Source organism: Monomorium pharaonis, chromosome 6 (genome assembly GCF_013373865.1).
Source record: "Monomorium pharaonis isolate MP-MQ-018 chromosome 6, ASM1337386v2, whole genome shotgun sequence".
NCBI classification, from domain to species: domain Eukaryota; kingdom Metazoa; phylum Arthropoda; class Insecta; order Hymenoptera; family Formicidae; genus Monomorium; species Monomorium pharaonis.
The window spans coordinates 5,142,900-5,163,801 of NC_050472.1; the positions used below are offsets into that span (position 1 = coordinate 5,142,900).

The 20,902-nt window shown below is 38.3% G+C and overlaps 1 protein-coding gene across 2 annotated transcripts in view; it reads left to right on the plus strand.

Moving 5' to 3' along the window:
- LOC105831653 (semaphorin-1A) overlaps nucleotides 1-20,902 on the plus strand; it is a 258,749-nt gene that overhangs the window by 43,335 nt on the left and 194,512 nt on the right. For both annotated transcript variants that reach the window (XM_012671924.3, XM_012671923.3), the window contains exon 2: nucleotides 4,271-4,451. In XM_012671924.3, coding sequence (XP_012527378.1) covers nucleotides 4,355-4,451 — 97 coding nt within the window. In that variant the 5' untranslated portion in view covers nucleotides 4,271-4,354. The remainder of the gene's footprint in view (nucleotides 1-4,270; nucleotides 4,452-20,902) is intronic.

Sequence of the window (20,902 nt, forward strand, 5' to 3'; positions counted from 1 at the left end):
AACGCGCTGTTTTTACTTTGATAGCTCGGGCTCGTTGAACGGAGAGCAATCGCGCCGGAACTATCTACACGGTCCGAGCAATCACGCTCGTACCACCATTTGTGCCAATGCCGTTGCTCTTGTTGGAGCCAGTGTACACGCACAAAGCGCATGGATAATTAGACCGTGCTCTCGCTGCAGCAACGGAGCAGCAATAGCGGCGGCAGTAGTAGCGGCAGCAGCGGCAGCAGTTTCAGAGTACTCACGTTCTCCCTTTCCTGCAGCGTGTTGGTCAAAGTTTTACTTGCGAGAGAGAGAGAGAGCGAGAGAGAGAGAGAGAGGGGGGGGGTGCTTCTCCTTGCCGTTTCTCTCCGTTTCGCGCGTCTCTCACTCGCATTTCAAGGTGTGTGCTTCCTGCCCACTTTTTCGAGTGTTGCCGTAAATCTTCGACGGTGCTTTTCGTTTATTTGCTTATTTAGTTTTTATTTTTCTCTTAAAAAAAAAACGAGAGAAAAATGAAACGAGTCGGTCAAATTTGACATCCCACATTCACGTGACATATTACGATGGATATTTAAAGCGTCCTCTCTGGCTTCCGTTTTTATTTGTCATTTCTGGTAATTAGCAGAAAAATGAAGGGGAAATTGCGATTAAGTTTGGAATGCATAATTACCCGTGGAATCGAGGTGAAATTATTCAGTAAATAAATGTTTGGCTGCACAGGTAGCTGTATTCTCATGTTTGTAGTACCTCACGATTGTTTACAATAATTATCTACCTACTAAAGTTCGATACGTTCGCTATACACTCCGAATATTTGGTATCAAATTATATTGTGGTCAAGGATGTAGTTCAAAATAACGATAGTAATGAGATAGCTCTACTCTAAACAATTTGCATATTTAGGAAAACGAAACTATGACAAATTAATAAAAATTATACGCATCTGCAAAAGAGGCGATTATATATTTAATTTACAATATATATATTAAGTACATCAAATGATCGAATGTTAAATTAATACGGTTGAAATTTGCTAGTTTCGTTTTATTTTATAAATAATCATCGAGAACATCTATAAATACGTTTTATAAAACAATAATATATTAATGAGTCTTTTACCAGTGGATACTTCAAATTTTGTCGGTTTTGTCGGTTGAATAACAGCGCGGAATTAAAGTTCGAATGATACCGAGGTATTCTTGCAAAATGTCGCGTGTCTAACAACGAAAGCTCCAAATATCATCTATCGCTGCTCCATTCATCAACCGGAATATTTGTATGACCTACAAATTAAGCAAATTTCATATTCCCAAAGCGCCGCTTCCCGCCGCTACCACGACATGGATATGATAATCTCGGGCTCCGAAATTAGAGTTGTAATCACGTGGCCGTCTTTCTGCACTTCCGCGTCCACGACCCGCCCGTATATGGGACGTTGAAAATTAGATGTCCTTTCCTCCCCGCATCGAGAGAGCGGCGAACAGCAATCGCAGGATCCGGCGATTGAGCGGCGGCGAGCTTTCCCGTTGTTTGTAAACGCCGCGCGCGGCCGGGCTCCCGTCTCTAATGTAAGAGAAAGTCTCTCTCTCTCTCTCTCTCTCTCTCTCATTTTCGTGATGCGCGGGAACACACTCGTGGAATCGGAAAGCAGAATCGTCGTCGTCGCTACCCTGCACGAGAGAGACAGAGAGAGAGAGAGAGAGAGAGAGAGAGAGAGACGCTGCAGGGAAGTGACTCTCGATCTGCAACTCGTCCCTCGTATCTCTCAAAAGTAGGGCGAGCCACGCCTAGCGAGGCGCGTGTTCTTGCTCTCTCGCAAACATCACGGCAAACACACGACGGGATCCACGGCGAAACATTCTTCTCTCGTCTCCGCTCTCGAACATGATTCACGATCTGATTTTATTAGATCGCGCGCGGGCGCGAGCTCGCGCGCCCTCGCGCGCATGCAGCTGCCGCGCCGCGAAACGATCATGAATTTATGATCGTCTACCAGATGTCGAGTAACAATGCGGCGCACAATGCCGCATTGGAATGCGCGATTGATCGCGGGAGATTAATTAATACTTCAGCGGCACGATGCAACTGTTATCGGGCCTCGCCGATTGACGTTGCCGCGCCGCGCCGCGCGCGCCGCTTTACAAATCCGCGCGAGCAAATTAGGGGGGTTTAACCGGCGTGGCGCGGCACGGCGGCTGCAGATATTAGAATCTTGTTTCCATTTGCTTTGCTGAACTTGCGGAGTCGAAGAAAAACGAGCGTCGCGCGTAGCACGGAATGATAATTTCGCTCCGGATATTTACAAGGGCTCCCCCCGGATGTACCGGGTGTTCAGAAGATTATTCACCGATGTAAATAAAGCTGTGTTAGTTAAAAGGAAGGGTAAGGGTATTGGCAGCTGCAGGAGCCAAAAAAAAACTATTGATTTAGTGGATTATTACTTTGGGAATTGAAAGAAGCAAGACTCATATTTCGTATTTATAGCTGGCTTATCGATTTTTCCAATTCAAATTGCGAAACTTATCGTCGGCCAAAAACCTCCCAGTTCCATTTTTCTACAAGATAAATATCTCAATGTTGTAAAAAAAAATAGAATTGGCAGGTTTTCAAATTTAGTTATATATGTGATAATTTGATATGAATAGATAAAAGAATTTAAGTTTTTATTAGTGCTGTGCAGCTATAAAGATATCCTCTACCTCGAACGGATTTGTCAGCAACTGTAGACAAATTAAAAAAGCATGATTCGTAGAAATCTTCGGCTACTTGAAATTATCTACACCCACACAGAAGTTCGATGATGTTTCTTACGAACACCTTATATATATATATATATGTGCGAATATACATATTCGATACTACGTTTAATCTTGAACGTATTCGAGATAGTAGACGGCAGTACACGGCCTCGGGACAAATAGAAACTCGAGCTGGCGACCTCTCTACATAATGCATAACATCGTCGTCTTCTTCATCGTAGTCGTTGCAGTCGGTGGTCGTCTCCCGTTCCTTCGTTAGCCTTTTATCCTCGCTCGTACTTTCCCTTACTTATTCCAAGTAGTAGCTTTCTTCTACAAGAAGATATGCATATATAAATTGTGTTCAAAAAGGGGAGCAAAAGACTTGCTTCTTATGCTCTCCTTTTCTTCGTCGTAAAGAATACACGCGTTCAATTTGGAGTATGTACGCGAAATGTCTTGCATATGCGATTCAATATTACGGAACTAATTTTTCCAGTGCTATATGCTCTTTGATTTTGAGAGAGCGACAATAATGTTGATTTACAATAATTGTGCAAAAGAAGATAAAACCTGCGACATTGTCGTCTGGAAAATAAAAATTCTATGGATTAAAATTCTAATTTTTGGAAGAAAATTACAATCAATAGTTAAGGTTCCATTTTTGAGAGAAAAAAATAAAATTGAGTTTTTTTTTAAATTGTTTATTTAATTTGTTTTAAATATTGGATCGTTAATTACTCATTGATTTTAATAATGATCTAAAACTTGTGTGTAAAATAAAAATAATTGTTTGAAATTCATTATTTCTTATAATCGTCTTACGGATTAAGGGAAGGACAAGAGGTTTGTTAGTTAAATTGGAGGTGAAATTTGTGAATTTATTTCGTGGCAAAGAACGGGGACACAGTTTTCCGTTTTAAAAAGGTTTTCATTATATTCAAGATGTAGAAAATTAATATATAATATAAAATTTATACAATTAATTATTAGAAAAATGTTACAAATGTCACAACATAGTAAATAATTTTAATTTTTACGCGAAAATTATTATTTTATAATAACATTTTCTTAGTCTATTTTAGATTCAGTTTGTAGATTAAATTTCTAACGGAAATTAAATCTATAATAATATTATAGATTACTTCGATCGCTTATGGAAATTTCGAAATTATGGTAAAACACGAAGCACTTGAAATTTATGGGTCTTTGATAACAAAAAATTGATACATTTTGAATAAATTTTATATTATTTTATATTATAATGTACATTTTATATACTTAATTAATTTTCTACATCTTTATAAATACATATAATAGTAAATTATACCAAAACGAAAAACTGTGTCCATTGAATTTTTTTCTCTGAAAAAAATTTGCAAATTTTGCCTTCAATTTGACCATACAAATCTCTTGCTCACCTTTGAGAAATGTTGAAATTATTTCGCTTATAAAGCAACGCGCGTGAAACTATAATAATACGTCTTTGTTACTGTAGTGTGAAGTTTATGAACTTTATAACATCACAGGTCACTGTTATATGATTGCAGAAAGGACGATCGGTGGCGGCGACGATGAGGTTTGAAAGTTACCGTTGATTCGTCGGACATCCTGCAGGGCCATTTGTTTCCAGGATGAGCGCGTCGCTGCGGATTTTGGCTCTGATCAGCTTAGTCGCGCAAAATGTGGCTTGGCCGCAGGATCCCATTCCTAGACTGCACCTCAAACATCGTGAGTAATATTTAAATATATTCGTCTATTCCAGCGTTCAAGTGCAAACAGCCAATTTATATTGCTATTTTCATTCAGAATTCCATTGATCGCTAAGTGATTTGTTTTAGAATTCTCTATTTTTGTTTCTTTATCTTTTTACAGAATAAGTAGATTTGCGTATTTAACATATTATTTATTTCTATTTTTTATACCGTCTGAATTCAAAACAAATTTCGAAAGTAAAGGAAATCATTTATTCTTTTCAACTACAGATTTAAGAAAAAGACGGTGAGAAATAATTTTTTAAAATACATATTTGAAGCATTCGAAGCTTTTATATCTCAATGTGCAAAAATATTGTTCTTGAATGATAGTCAGGTAATATATTTTGGCAGTTGGTTATCGTTTTGGTCTCAATATCTACCACAAGATAACCTCCGTTAAGTTATCACCTTCGCCACAGCAAATTGAATTGGGAACTATCGCAGAATTAAGTGCTATTTAGCTAATTTACCGCTCTATCTCCAATTTTAGCACCGAAACCGTTCGTTCGGGTTGAAAGATTAAGACGTTCGCTTAAGTTAACGTTTCCGGTTTGACAAAAATTATACCGAACGAAAAAATGTATTTATTATCTTATTAATTATTATATTTTCAGTTCCTAAAGACACATAACTTCGCAGAAACTATCGTAGAAATGAGAGAAACTTCTCAAGCACATATATTTTGATTACGTACTTTTTATTAGTTTACCCGGCAAAATGAAATAAGTACGGCGGTCGGCAAAACTAATTATCTAAATTTCAATATCCGCGCGTATCTTCGTGCTGTGCGGAACTCAATAATGATCCATTACTAAATTTGGCTCGACGCGATGCCGCACGGCGACCTTTTGCGAAACGGAATTTAATAAAATGTAGCCACACTTTCGCCACGCTATTTTATACATTTATCGAGTTACTAAATTGACGGTAGCCAGCCTTTCAGAATATACATAGGCGTTCAATTAAAATTAATCTAATTAATCAATCGAAGCGTCGATAGAGTCACACTTTATGCGCCAACCAACCGCGAATTTATCGCGCACCATTACCTATGGCAGGCGATCATTTTCCATTCCGACAGAAAAAAAAAGTGTAATAATGGTTCCATCGTCACGTTATAAAGCCAAAATTCACGAGCGTTGATCAAGATCGATTCCATTCGTCTTTTAAATTATATAAATTTAATGTTTCCTTCTCCCCTCATTTCGATAGCAGCTTTCAACGCAATTTAACGGTCGCTTATATTAATTATATATTTAATATTAATAATAGGTATTACATAAAGAGAAGTCGGTGACGTACGTTCCATTTCAGCACCGTTCGCCGTGGAATAATTGACTTTGAGTTCAGCACACGTCCACAGATTTCTGCGAATCCCGTGAATTTGTAATTGGCGGAGCTCTCTCCTTGTCTCTTTGCCCAATTTTTTAAAAAGGATAATTCTGAAACAACCACGAAAGGAAGCTTTTCGATCCAGGCTCGCGACGACCGCACGTTAGGAAGTCCGGAAATTTATTCAAAGCGGGCGCACGTTCTTTCCAAAGTCATTCTCGACTCGGTGGCCGAAAAAAATTGGTTAAAGTGAACTCGAAGAAGGATAACGTAGATAAGAACCCTATCCACTCGCTGGCCGTTTATCACTCGGGCAATCTCCAACGCGCTGGTTAACCCGCGGCTTAATTCCCATTCGTACGCGAAAGGAGAAAAAGAGAGCGAGACAGATAGATAGACAGAGAGAAAGAAAGAGAGAGAGAGAGAGAGAGAGAGAGAGGGGGGGGGGAGGAAGGTGGAGAAGAATCGTGAGAAACGGTAGCGACGGGAAATGGTTTGTCTCGTCTTCTGGAGATCGCGACGACGACACCCAGGGTTATTCTGCGACGACGAGGTCGCCCCCGTTTCGGGTGGCCGGCGCCGACTTTCATACGTGTGTCTCCTGCATTCACGCGCCGTCGACGACGCCGTTCCGCCCATTCAAAGGCACTTCCGCGCGATGTGAGCAACCCTAAAGCAACCGCACCTGTGGATTTGGTTGTCTCACGGCGCGAGACGTTACCCAAAACGGGGTAGAGAGCGGTTAGGCTAAACACAAACGCGCACATATGCGGTGTACGCTGGGTAGGCGAGCGTGAGGAGACGAGCGGCGGGAGGGAGGGGGGAGGAAACGCCTAAATGCAGGTTTCGGCACGTTTCTCGGTGCAGACGTGCAGGTGTGCGACGTGTTTAAAATATATCTCCGAACGTATCTCTGAATTTCGCTTCGCTAACCCGTCGCGCAAATTTCATTTTTAAAAGAAGCAACTGTATATTTTCAGTTGTATATCTCGATTGTTTGTCCTTTTTCTCGCTCTGTATTCCCCGTATTCGCGCTCGCTTTTCGACGGGAATCAGATCTGTCGCTTAAAAAATTTATTTCAACGAGCAAAAAAGAGAGGGGAGGAAAAAGGGAAACGTCACAAAGGTTGCCGTCGTACCTCGGGCCATAACCACGCGTCACTTTTTATCGCTGGCAAAAATGCAATCGATAATTTCCAGTCAAATCGTGGATGACGGCTTTTCGGAAGTTTACTCGAGCGGAAGGGCAGAGAGGGAGAGAGAGGATCACACGCCGCTGCGGCGACGAGACAGCGCGCAGCGCGCGCGCGGGGGTTAACGACCCGGGGTTCGAAATCCGCCGTGTCGGTGGTGGATCCGCCTCGGAGCTTTTGACGCGGATCAAATATTGGCGTGTGTCCTGTCGATCGGCTCGCCCACGCCGCGCCACGCCGCGGCACGGCGCCGCGCGGCCCGCTTTGGTAAATCCTATTGAGTATTCAATTACGGCAGGGCGGCGAGGAACGAGGGGGAGGGTACATACATACATACATAGATACGTACATACATACGTAGTCGGCCGGCCCTCGTTTGAAATGAAATTGAGCGCTCTCTTTCTCTCTCTCTCTCTCTCTCTCTTCCCCCTTCGCGTTTCACTCAAATATCCGGAAATATCCTTAGGAATATTTTTAGAGCATCTGCATGCACACAAAGCTGCGTCGGAGGCGAGATTCTGGAGCATCGGGACTGCTCGCGCGCAATTTGTTTGAAAGAAACATAGCTACCAGCAGCTAGCTTACGCGCCTGATGTGCGCAAATGCGTCGACAATGTTTGCAAAGAATGCGCGCGAAATGTAGTTGCACATCACTAGGGTATTATCCCTGATATCCTGATGCGCGATTGGGGACCATTTTTTTATACGCATTTCTTTCTTTCAAATTACTAGGAGCGTTGCAATTAGTTAAGTAACGTTTGCATACAATTTTTTAATTCTTTTTGAAACATGTTAATGTTACGAATAAAAATGATTTAATAATTCGTGTGTATTAAGCAACACGTTGGGGAAAATGGTTGAAACGGAAAATAATAATAGAAATATTTATTTAAAGGATTTGTCTATAAAGAATGCTATTTGAAATAAGTATTTTGTATAAATAAATGTAAAAAGCTAATAGCACCTAACAATTATACTTATGTATTAAGTAAGACTTTTATACTTTTTTCCTATTGTTTTATTTCCTAAGAGTACAAAGTGAAAAATAAACAATGAAAAATAAAGTAAACTTATTTTTATCCATAACATATCGAAATGTAAAATATCTTGCTTTAGTAAATTTATATATAAATATTAAATTTGCTCTTTTATATTTGCTGTGCGAAAACTTGTTTCAAATAGCGATAATTTTTATAGACACATCTTTTCAATAAATATTCCTATTAAATTTATTGCATTCCCCCCCCCCCCCCCGCTCACAGCGAGCGACGGGCGAATTGGGAAATCTAAGCTTGTAGAGAGCCAAACTCCATTTTTTTAATTTTAACGAGCTTATTTGTCCTATTACGGTACAATGCAATTAGAATTCGCGACCGTGTGTGCGTCAGTGCGTATCGTCTCTCCTACCGCGGTAAGAGTCGCGTCTAACGACGTTCGATCGGGGGATGTAAGTAATATCTCGACTCGAAGCGGGGTATGTAGGTTAACCATTTGCTACGAGAGACGGAAGCCATATACTCGACTGGCTCTCGCCCGAGAGTAAGCTCGTTAGGACTCGGAAGAACTTTGTTAAGCTCCGAGAAACATCGCGTCAACAACGGCAGTGTCTGCATTCGAGTTTCCGTGCATGTGTGTGCATTGCACGCTCGCTCCGAGCTGCGTCTCGAGCTTTGCGTGCCGCTAAGAAGGGGCCTTTCCTTTCGCCTTTCCATCCCCCGCCCCGATCGCCGAAGCTTGAATTATTCTTCTGGCGTTCGCGGCGCGGTTATAGCACGTAGGATATTCTCGGGCTTCGCCGGTCTGGAAGTTCGCTAAGTAGCGTAAATGTACCGTAAACGATAGCCCAATATAACGTATCCATGCCGTCGGCGATTTCCTCTCGACAGCTAATGCAATTCCATTTCTGAAAGTGTGGTAGCATAGTAAAATTTATTTTCACCGAATTGAGCTAAATCACCCGGTCAAATTAGCAGCGAAAATGTAAATTTTTATTGTCCGTTGTCGCCGGTTCTTTCTCTTTTTCGTTACCGCGTCGAATTCGTTTCGCGGACGTAATAAAGTTTTGAAATTTTTACTAAATCGATTTACGTTACATTTGAATATTTTATAAAAATATATTAAGTATTAATAATTATTAATTAATTTACTAAAATATTCCCTCTTTGTTGTGTAGCATTCTGCTGTTTTATTATTAAATGGTACGTTTTTATCGTGTGGAGAATTTTTTTTTTATACGATTAATTTATTATTTAAATTTTTTAATTCAATTCATAATTTATTATTATATCGTAATATTATTTCTGCTGCTACTATACATATGCAAACACTTTGGTATATCACTATTACTTCAATGAAAGATGTCGATGAGTTGCTGAAACGTGTTGAGAACACATGTAGTGCTATTCTAACGTCATATCTACCAACAGCGTCCTGTCAACTGTCGCGTTACTAACTCCGGGTTATATTTTTAAAGCACATACTCAGGAACATATGAGATTCATGTAGTACCGTAATAAAAATAGTCTTAAAGAAACGTTTTTTTAAAAAGGCGTCGTCTGCTTTTTTTTCTTTTTTTATTGTTTTTGTACTATAAATAGTAAAGTAAATAAAAATAACTAAGATGTTTACAAAGCATTTATAAAGCATTTATTACTTATTTATAAAACATTTTTTATGATAAATGTAAAAATAAATTATTTAATCTCGAACATTGATAAACCGCGAAATATCGTCGAATCAACAATCAATTGAGTTTATTGGAATATCAGAAACATAATTAAATCTGTTGTTTATATTTATTTGATTTAAGTGTTTGAAGTGTTTAAACGCACACATGTATTCTTAAAAAATGCCAAAATGCTTTGATTCCAGAATATTTTATACTTAAAATAAAAATTTTCATAATTCTGTTTATTTCTTTTTCTCGATTTCTTTTATAGACTGACATATTTCAGTCTAATATTATATGTCGAAATCTCTGACTTCTTTCCGCGCTCTCGACGAGCTCCTTTTATTTATACAACAAGTGCATTTTGTTCACAAGAAAACACGCTACATAGCGGTGGATATTTCTATCTATATATTCTATATTATAAGTGTTTTACTTTACAACACGGTTTTAGTGTTTTCTATTCTGTGTATATAATGCTTAAAAACATAAGTAAACGTATTATTATGTAATACGTATTAAACGTTTTATAATAAAACATTATGATGTTTTAATCTGATGTATAAAACAGTTATTCTGTTTTATTTTTTTATAGTTGAACCGATAAAACACTTTAATGTTTTGTTTTAAAACACTTTATAAAACACTTAGATTTGTAAGTGAAACGTGTCGCGTTGTTATCGCGCTCGATTGATAAAGAACGTAAGTATTTTGCTGCTCTTTTTACATCTCCGTTTTTTTGTCTTGATGGCGACGCTTAATTGACTCAGGATATCACCACCCTAGTCTAACCCTAACAAAAAACCAATAGCCGTCGTTAGGCAATTTTTATCGCGATGCGCGGATACGTCAAACTATTCGCGGCGGTTTCATGTTAAATCCACCAATAAAAAAATTGTTAAACGGGGGCTCGAGTGGAGATCACGAAGGTCGCCAACGAAAATTCGGCGATCATCATCGTCATTCGATTCATCACGCTATACACGGACGCGATTTCGAAGCCAATCAAAGCGACAAAGTTATACGAAACCACGGTGTGCGAATTATTTATACTCCCACTATTTCCACATAGCATTCTTGGATAGAAATAAAGACTTGATTTTTACGTAAAGTTTTAATCCTAACAGTCTTGAACTTTGATGAGATCGAAAACTACGTAGGTTTGTGGCGCCAGATTATATCATATGTAATTATGAAGTTGATTTAGGTCCGGAAGCGATATGGGGGAACTGCGTCTGTAACTAGGGAGTAACTTAATTCTGCATTAGAGGTGGAGTATTCCATTTAGTAGCTAAAGGCATATCTGGACGGTAGGAGATTTACATTCACGCAAATACCCTTACGTCGGAAATAAATGAGAACTCTCTGCTGCGAGATCAAACGTGAACTATTCTATTCTCGCGTTTTGATATGTATGCGAACTCGCCGTACATATATATATATATATATATATATATATATGTATTCGACAAATATCTGCGCAGCGGCACGTTCGCTGACCGTCTCAAAGAAAATATTTCTCTTTGCTTCGAAAGCTCTGTATACAAATTTTGTATCGTGCTCGAACAGCGAACAATAACTGGCTGAGATAAATATAAGGGATGGAAATTAGAGACCTTTTTTTTCTTTCTCTCTCTCTCTCTCTCTCTCTCTCTCTCTCCTTCGTCCCTTCTATTTTTCCCTTTTTTCTTTTTTTGTTACAGTTAGTTTCCGATATATCGTGATAACACATTTTAACCGCTAGAACAATTATTACAATTATAATGAGAAAAAAAAAATTATATTATGTACAATACATTATAAAATAAATTGGCAACATCTGCAGACAATTTGGCACACTAATTGGATTGTTCTTGAGCGAAAATTAAGATATTTTTTATATGAACTGAAAATAAAGGAATTTAAACTATAAAAACAAACAAGCAGATTATTTTTTTATTTTAAATTATTAATTAGTATTATGACGGATTTTATTTTAAAATAGCATGTGAATATAATATAAACTATAACTTCAAAATGTATCTCTTATTATATTTGAACAAATTATCTCTCTTGCAAACTTTTTATATGAATTTAATAATGTATTGTGATATGTATAAATATTATCATTTAATGTAAAATGGACTAGAAAGTATTGTAAAATAGATATTTAACGTGAATTATTCAGCAATTACTCTTGGAAAAATATTAGAATCGAATTATGTCCACGTTAATTTTTGCTAAAGCTACATTAACAGAAAGTTGATTGCAATAACTGTATGGAATTTATAAATGAATTATGTCCGTGCGATATTAATTTTTTCGCAAGTTTTTTTTCTGGTATCTGGTTGTGTTTGAATTTCTCGAACGTTGGTCAAGAATCCCGCGTGGGTACTGTAAAATTCTGAAAGTACTTAATTTAAAGTTTAATTTAATTAATAAACGTCGCGCGCGAATTAAACTGTTTGGTTGGAGTGTGCTTTCAAACTCTAGACAGCTAAGAAAATCTTGCCTTTGACTTCATTTCAAATGGACCTAACTTTAACGCGAACTTAATTTAGAGATTTAAATACCACGGCGAGGAACGTTGGGGATAAGAGAGAGAGATACGACAAATAATGGCATTCCATTAAATATTTCTAAAGAAGAAGTTGGTCCGCGCGTATTTATCGAAGAAAATCTTCGGTCAAAGCGAAGTGCAATAGTTCCTGACATACTTTGGCTGAAGAATGTTGTTTGGTAATTGATCCCCGAAACTAATGCCAGTTATCACACTTTACCATCAATAGGAATATACAACATATCTCTATCGTTTTCGGGAAATCTCGGAAGCGAAGAGAGGTCTTTATTCAAAGCATTCTTTAGTGTGCCTCTTTTTAATCAAATCGTGAAGATGCTAGAATAAATTGACTATGTTATAATTGGCTGTTTGAAAAATTCATATTTTCTTGGTTATGAAATGATTTATATACTTACACTGACAGAAAAGAATGCTTAATTCATTAAATTTTTATCTGAATAGCACTAATAACGTATTTTGTAGAAAATCAAAAATATTTATTTAAAACAAGTAATATTTTCTAATTTAGAAAATATTTCTTATTTGAAATAAATGTTATTTATTTTTTATAAAATATGTTATTAGTATTATTCAAATAAATATTTATTTGAATCAAGCATTCTTTTCTATCATTGTATTTTAAAAATAATGTATGTTTATAATACATTGTTTTTCATTGTTAATTTGTACGAAATGAGAAAATTTTATGAACCTTTTCTTAAAAATAATTATAATAACTTTCAAATACTTACATTAAAATATCTTATTAATATTATTATTAATATTAATGAAATAAGTAAATCGGAACGTCAACTTTTAGTGAGATATTTTTGAAACTATCCTAATTATTTTAAGAACAAATAATTCAATATATAATGATCTCACGACGTTAGGATTAAATGACATTAAAATCTATTCGATAGAAGCAACGTAAGAAGTTTCGTTACGATGTTAATTTTAAATCGGACCTAAGAAGGACGTAGGAAGTTCAATCTGTCACATTACTCAAAGTAGTGCGAAATAAAATAATATAAAAGCAGATGCTAGCGCGCTGCTAATTAAAGATTCGCCGATTTAACCGGAGCGAGTGAACTGATGGTCAATAGCTGTACGGTTTAGGATATTTTCCCGTGGCGGATAACCGTCGCTATGCTACCAGCATGAGGTTGTCGAGTGGATTCTCGTTCGTTCAGCCAATAGTCCTGCGGCTGACGAGCGATTTCAGAGCGGAGCGAGAGGTGTGCAGTAAAAGAAGGAAGAGAAGAATGCTTTCGAGGTGATTGATCGTCTCGCGAGGACGACGCCCCTTTCGTCCTCGCGACCAACGTTCATCCAACCGATCAGTGCAATCCCCCCCCCCCCTCCCCTCCTCCCGCACCTCGCCGCGCCGCATCGTATACCGCAGGGCCAGTCGCGTCGATTTGTGATCCGCACTCGCTGTACGGAACACCTGTGTAATGTCCGCTCGATTAGCGTGTCGGAAAAAGACGTCGAGACGTCGTCCAATGATAAGTCACATCTTTGGCTTCGAAATAATTAAATATTGATTGTATTCTCTATTTTTGCCTTCATTGAAATTAAATTTTTATTTAATTACGTTGTTTGTTGGATGAATTTTTTAACGGCTAAACTATTCACCTACTTTAACGTTGGATCCTATCGCCGCGTCACATTGCATTCGCTGTTTGGCACAGCGATTCTGTAACGCGATAAACCAGGTCGCCTAGTTGCGGATCCTGTGAAGACCGTAATTAATAACAGCTGGATATATTTAGTGCCGTCTGACATTCGCAGTTCGGCGGTCGATACCGCTAGGAAATTGTTCGCATAGTGATATAAGGCGAGGGAGGGGGGGGGGGTATATACATCGCGAGAGTATAAATTGAGCGGAGAAAGTATACCCGCATGCAGGAGGAAGTACGCTCTCCTGCATGCGCCACGACCGAAGGTGAAATTAACGATTTGATCATTTTTATCTCGCGTTAGGCAACGTGTTTACGCATTTTTTTTTTCAACGAATATATTTCCGTCATTTTCTTAAGGAAAATATCACTAACCGGTATATTCTGTACATTCATATTATTACATGTCCGGTAATTTCATGGGAAACTATATAATATTAAAATTATTGTCTACGTTAGTGAAAGGTTTACAATTTTCAATAAAGACATTTAATTTAGAAAATGGATTGGATAAAGAGTACGGTATTTTAACGTCTGATTTTACATGCATATATGTCATTTTTTATCTAAAAAATTATCAGAAAAATTGTGACAAAATTTTAATTGTTATCTAACTTTCGTGTAGAACGTTTACCACTGCGAACCTTAACGTTTTAGCTAGCGATGTTACGCAGCGTAACTTCCAAAGGATCTGAAATATAAAACTCAAACTTTTTTTTGACATATGCGTTATTTATGACCCGATGAAAGCAGATTTCAGTTTGCTGAAAAAATTACGATTTTTTGGGGAAGGAAAAACGAGTTTTACAAAAACTAAAAAAAAAAATTGATGAAAAAGAACCGTAAACGTGATATGTACACTTGGCTGCCGTTAGTTGTAACATGTTTATCAAAGTCATACAACTACGGGGACTGTCACGTACACGGTTACAGGTGCGTAATCCGTCGTTCGTTTCGCGAAGCCGTCGTCGCGAGAACAAGCAAAAACAGATACGTAACATTCAAGTTGTTGCGGTCGTTGCCGTTCGCGCAGGTATGAGCGAAGACGCACGCGAAGCAGGCAAAACTGTGTGTGCGCGTGTGTATGTAGATATCTCAAATAAACCGGAAAAACGATACATCGTAAGTTCAGTTAATACGTCGTTGACGGGTGTCGACTCGTTAATTTGTTGCATTAGTTTGTCGCAGCAGCGTTGCGCCAATAGCAAGTTTTCACAAGCGTATAAAACGAAAAGCTAACTATCGATAAGCATTTAAGCGGCGATAAATCCGCGACCCGACCGATATCGCATGGACATTTCATTCGGATGATACGGAGAGAGAGAGAGAGGGGGGGGGGAGGGGAGGGGTGAAGGGGACGGCGCAGAGATAGCCGCGAATGCTCGGAATATTTGCGTGTATGGTATATCCGCAGTTAATCCCGGGTGTCCTGAAACGAGATGGGGGTAACGTTGGTAATTACTCTGTTTTGTTCCCCTTTCCACCCACGTGCAATTTCGTCTCCGTGATAGAATTTACAAATGAGGAGATAAGTGACAATTAAACGAGCCATGTTCCAAAGCTACGGTGAGCCGACTTTTTACTTTTATAGATTTGTCAGTCAATTTAGAATAGATCTTCATTAATAATGCTTGTCGATCAATTACACATACATAAATCGTAAGGTATTAAAAGAAAAGGAAAGGTGCTTTTCCGAGAGAATAACTTTCCCAAAATTAAACAGCAAATTTTACACACTTAATATAGTTTAGTTTCAAAATCACAAACGGATAACGAATAATCTAAAATTAATCTGCAAATTTCGTATATTTGATCTTAGCTTCAAAAATACAAGTGAATGGAACAAATTTTATTTATTTAAACTCGAAGCGCGTATTTCCCTCGAATATATTTATAATACGCAAACTGCAAGAGATATCCAGATCCTTGCGTCAAAGTTGAGAACTGTGACATTTGACGGCTTGACTTCTTGACTTGATCAAAGAATCAAGAAGACGTAATAGATACGAGTTTTTTATGCGAGTTTCTCAACAAACGTACCCGAACATATTAATACTATATATTTTTAGTTATATTCAGATACCTAATTGGAGCCGCTTATTTTTCCCACTTTAGCAAATCCGCGCCTGTATCTGATATTGATAAAGGAATGAATCGCTGCGCGGGAGTGTGCGACGACGCTTGAACGTTTAATTCGTCCCTCCCTTCCCCCCCCGTCCTCGCTGTCACATAAACATCCGATATCGAAAAGAGACGAAGCCGGGTATAAACGCGGTAAAGCGCGCGCGCGCACGCAACATTGCCCTGGAGAAAAATGTGCAGGTATACATATGTGCGTGCGTGTGTGTGTATACGTCGTCGTCGTATAGAAAATTGCAGATGCTGCACGCCCTGGTACTTGCGAAACGACGGTATAGCCGCGGGACATCGCTTTCCCGAGATACACCAATATGAAATAAAAGAGATAAACGGGACAAACGCAGTACACCGACGGCGTACATGTACACGTATTTACACATATACGTACGCACGAATACGTGTACTCACACCTATGCGAAGCTTTAGATGGGAGAAGGGCTCTTTTCGAAATGCACGTCGATAACGAGCGATACACGCGCGCCGCGTACGAATTTTCCAGATTATACAGACGCCTTCGTGTGATATTAGGTTCGTTCCTCGCGAAAAAGAACGTCGGAGCGATGAAGGTGCGAGAGAGAAAGAGAGAGAGAGAGAGAGAGAGGAGAGATCACTGATTCAAATCTTCGTGCGTACTTGGTCTTGGTCCAGGAGCTGTCGAACGGGACGGGACGAGATGGACGGATCTCCGTCTCGTTCATTTTTCGCCGGTGCGAAATTGTCGCGCGCGAAAATTTCACGTCCCCTCGCGCCGTTGAATTTTAACTCGATCGCGCCCGGTGATCTACGGTTCCCTGGAAACCGACCGATAGTCGTTTCATGAGTTATGGCTCGCTGGACGCCGCACACTCGCTTCGCCGCGCGACTGATGCCGGCCGCGCGAACGAGCGCGTTGTGTGTCGCCCGTTACACGACAGCAGCGGCGCGCAACCCTCTCTCCCGCGCGCGCTCGTATATAACTTTTCATCCGTATTATTTAATTCTCCCCCGAACGAATAAAATCTCCGGTTTTATTATTCCGCGAAATTATTAAACTAATAATAATTGCGCGGCGCGGTAAACAAATTAATTAGAAAAATATTCCCCGTCGCGATAACAATGTAACTTTTGGGTAGAGTAACGTGGAATTTTCTTTTTTTTTTTTATGAGCGGAATAAAATGTGGAATTTAATTTCGGCCAAGGTATGAATTATTATTGACCTAATGTACGGTGTGTATATGTTCTTAATGGTTTGGACATTGCACGCCCGCGCATTATAGTGGTATAATAAAAAGTTTCGAAGTCGCGACGTGATTATTATCTTTTTCATTTATCGCGAGATGAATTGAACGGTGCGTTAAATGATTATGCAAAAATCTCGCCGGTATCAAAAGCTTGTCATCGCGCGATCATTAATTTCCATGTTTATCGGCATCCGTTAGCCCATAAATAAATGTTAACATGGACGGCTTTAAATTTAATAAAAGAGTCGGTGACAAAGGGATAGGTGGCTTGCGAACGATAGATAGCGGCAGCCGAAAATTGGAACACTGACGGCTAAAAATGTACGAAACTTGTGTACGTATGCTAAACGTTATAGAATTTTTAACAGCTGACAGATTTTATATATATATATATATATATATATATATATACACACGTACGTATGTGTGTAGCCAGCTTAACAAGAGAAAACGCATATATATTCCCGGAATGATTTCTAAACGGAGGGTATTCGACACGCATTTGTGCGTGCTCTCACAGCGACGCATCAGTACCGGATATGACAACGAGTATAATGGTGAGCGGCGATAAGTGGATATTAGGCTTTCTAGGACAGAACGCTTTTCAGTGTAATTTATGATTTTCGCAATTCACGAGATATAGCTGCTGCAAGTGACCATTTCAAACCAGATTTTAGAATACTGCCCGTAGCTCAGTAATTAACGCGAAAATTTATATGACAAATGCGCTACATGTTGAGTTTTCACGCGCATCTGAATTTTACGTTAAAGGAAAAAAATATTTTTAATTATTAATTTAAAATATTACATATGTATATCTCTGCATATAATATAAATATTAATTTCTATTAATTGCTTAATTAGTGAGTAACGATTAATATGGATGTTCTCTTATTTTACGTTTTTTTTTCAACGTTCGTACAATTAAATGTTAAAAATTAATTAGAATCAATGAGGAAGAATTTAAAGGGTCCTTTTAATAAATCTCTTTAATAAAAATGCAAGACAAGATCGAGATTTATAGTTTTTGGATTTTTATAAATAGAGATATATAATTCATTTACATGTTAATTCTGCATTCTTTCTTTCATTTTTTTTTTATTTTTCACAAACACGGCTTTATTTAAATTTTTCTTTATGTTAGCTTGAAAAATAATGCAACGTTTAGATATTATTTATGCAATACCTAATGTAAATATTACATGCTGTTACATGTGGCTTAAAGTACGAACATCGAAAAATAGCGAATCTGCATTCCAACTATTTTCGTTACTGTATGTACACTTGGGATTCAAGTTACCATTGCTGCTGTTTGTGATATTCCTGTGTTTTTTTTTCCAAAAGGGCGCTGTTTTGTGGCACACAATGGTTTTTGTCATAATTTTAAGCGGAAAATGAGGCAGATGAAGGATAAAAGAAAATAAAATCGCAGATTTTTCTAATATTGCACAAAAATTATATTTGCTCGTTTGTACAGCTAAAATTACAGCTTAAATATATGACGCGCTATAATCCAAAATTTAAATGAAAATATCATTACCTGATCTCGCTTTGTTCACAATTGTACGGTATGTTTATTAATACGCTTATCGATTTGCTATCGCAGCAATTTTCTATAAATATTATTGCGCGCTTGTCTCGCGCAAATATGAAAATATGAAATATTTTAATACGCGCATACGTAATACTCGTATAAATTCACTTTGCGGATAAAAATAAATTTGAAAGTAAAACATTACAATTTTCGTTCGCTTCATCTTACACCAGATTTTTTTCTTTAAACGTTAATTTTATTTCGTTAACGATCGTTAAAGTGCGCAGCGCGAGAAATAAATTCTGCGATGACCAGAAATTTTTTTTTTATAACTCGATTTTTTTGGTACATATTTCTCTCGTTTCTCCCCGCAATAACGACATGCTTATTTCTTGCGGCAAAATTTTCAGTTCGCTGCGGCAATTCGCATTTTGTAGGACGACTCGTTTGCATTTTCGGCGTGAAATCAACGCCGTGCAATATTAAAATTACTCAGGTTGGTTAGAAAAGGAGGTTGAGAATTCGAAGTGAAAAGCAGCCAGGTCGCTTGTGTTCGGCTCATATTCCGGCTCAGATGTACGTCCGCACAATCCTATGCAAAGAAGCGACACTTTTTTCGATAAGGCCTGCCACGTATACGTCTCGTATTCGTTTGCGTACGTGGGCTTTTAATCCGCTTATAAAATGAAATGTTATATTTTAAATAACACCACTGATACCTTTTTTACGCAATTGCGTATAAAATGACTTTTAATTTTATTTCATTGTCCCATTATTTATTAATTATTTAAAATATCCATTAAAACGATTTAGAGAGAGAATTGTATATGAATATTTTTAAATTACTCTAAATAATCAAATTCTATATAAATAATATATTTTTTGAAATAAGAACACTAGCTTACAGTCAAAAATTATTTTAAACCAGACAAAGGTATTTCTCATAGTTCATTAAAATGTTGAAAACGATGCCGAAATTTCACCAGCACGCATCAAGTTTTCAAGATAATTAAGGTTTCGGTATTCAAGAAAATTTTTTGCTAGTTTAAAATAATTAAGAGAAGTATTCTTTTTACTGCACTTTACTTTAAATTAGCGTAATTAATACTAGATTTACTTTTTCCGTTTGTCTAGACTCTAGATAGTTGATTATTCTGAAATGTCTGCCGTGTGAACTTAAAGGGGATAATCTCGGAAAGTTAATCACGAAAAGAAGTAATGTGTTACGTGTGATGCGTTCCGCGTTACACCTTTTATGATGATATCTGCCGCAGAAATCAGGTGGCTCAGGTAGCGTAAAAGAGCGCGCCGAGGCATTTTTGGAATAACGTTGCTCGCGGGGAACGGGCAAATGCGGGTTGCGTTTCTAATGAGCTTACTTACGTCTGGCTGTGTGTGCGCCGGGAGTCTCGGGCGTAGTCTCCGCTACGCGAGGAACGACACAACGAGCGTAATCGTGCACCATGACGAGCCAGCGAGTAACACCTTTGCTGGCGCTTCCTAGGGCAAGAGGTTGCCTCTCTCTCTTTCTCTCTCTCTCTCTCTCTCTCTCTCTCTCTCTCTCTCTCTCTCTCTCTCTCTTCCTTTCTCTCTCTTTCTCTCCTCCTCTTCCGCAAAGTAGTTCTCCGTATTACCCGTGCATCTACTTCCCGTTTTTCGCCCGACGTGGGATGGCAATTACGAGACTACAGCCGGGTAACGTACCGGCGCCCCGTGAGAGCGTCTCCTTTTAAAACTCGCGGGGGTGGGGGAAGGAAACACCCGCATCTTTAAACATCAGACTAATGCCGCTACACGTGTTTGCGTACGCGCGTGCGTGTATACGTGCCTTACTTATATTGCAGGTGCATGTATTGTCTGGTCGATCTTTCATACTGCCTTTGAAACAGACATTTCGGATATTGCGTTCTATACGGTGTTTTTAAGATAAAAATTTGTAATATTTTAACATTTTTATAAGCCTTTGTTTTGTTTTTTATCAAAGAACGGATGAAAAAAGCGCTATCGCGGAAAGTATTTTTCCAATATCCTTCGTCTTAGATTGAAATTTTTTTGCCCCCCCCCCCCAAAACATATTTTGCAGGGAATTACACTTTCGCTGGAGAAAAATATCGTTT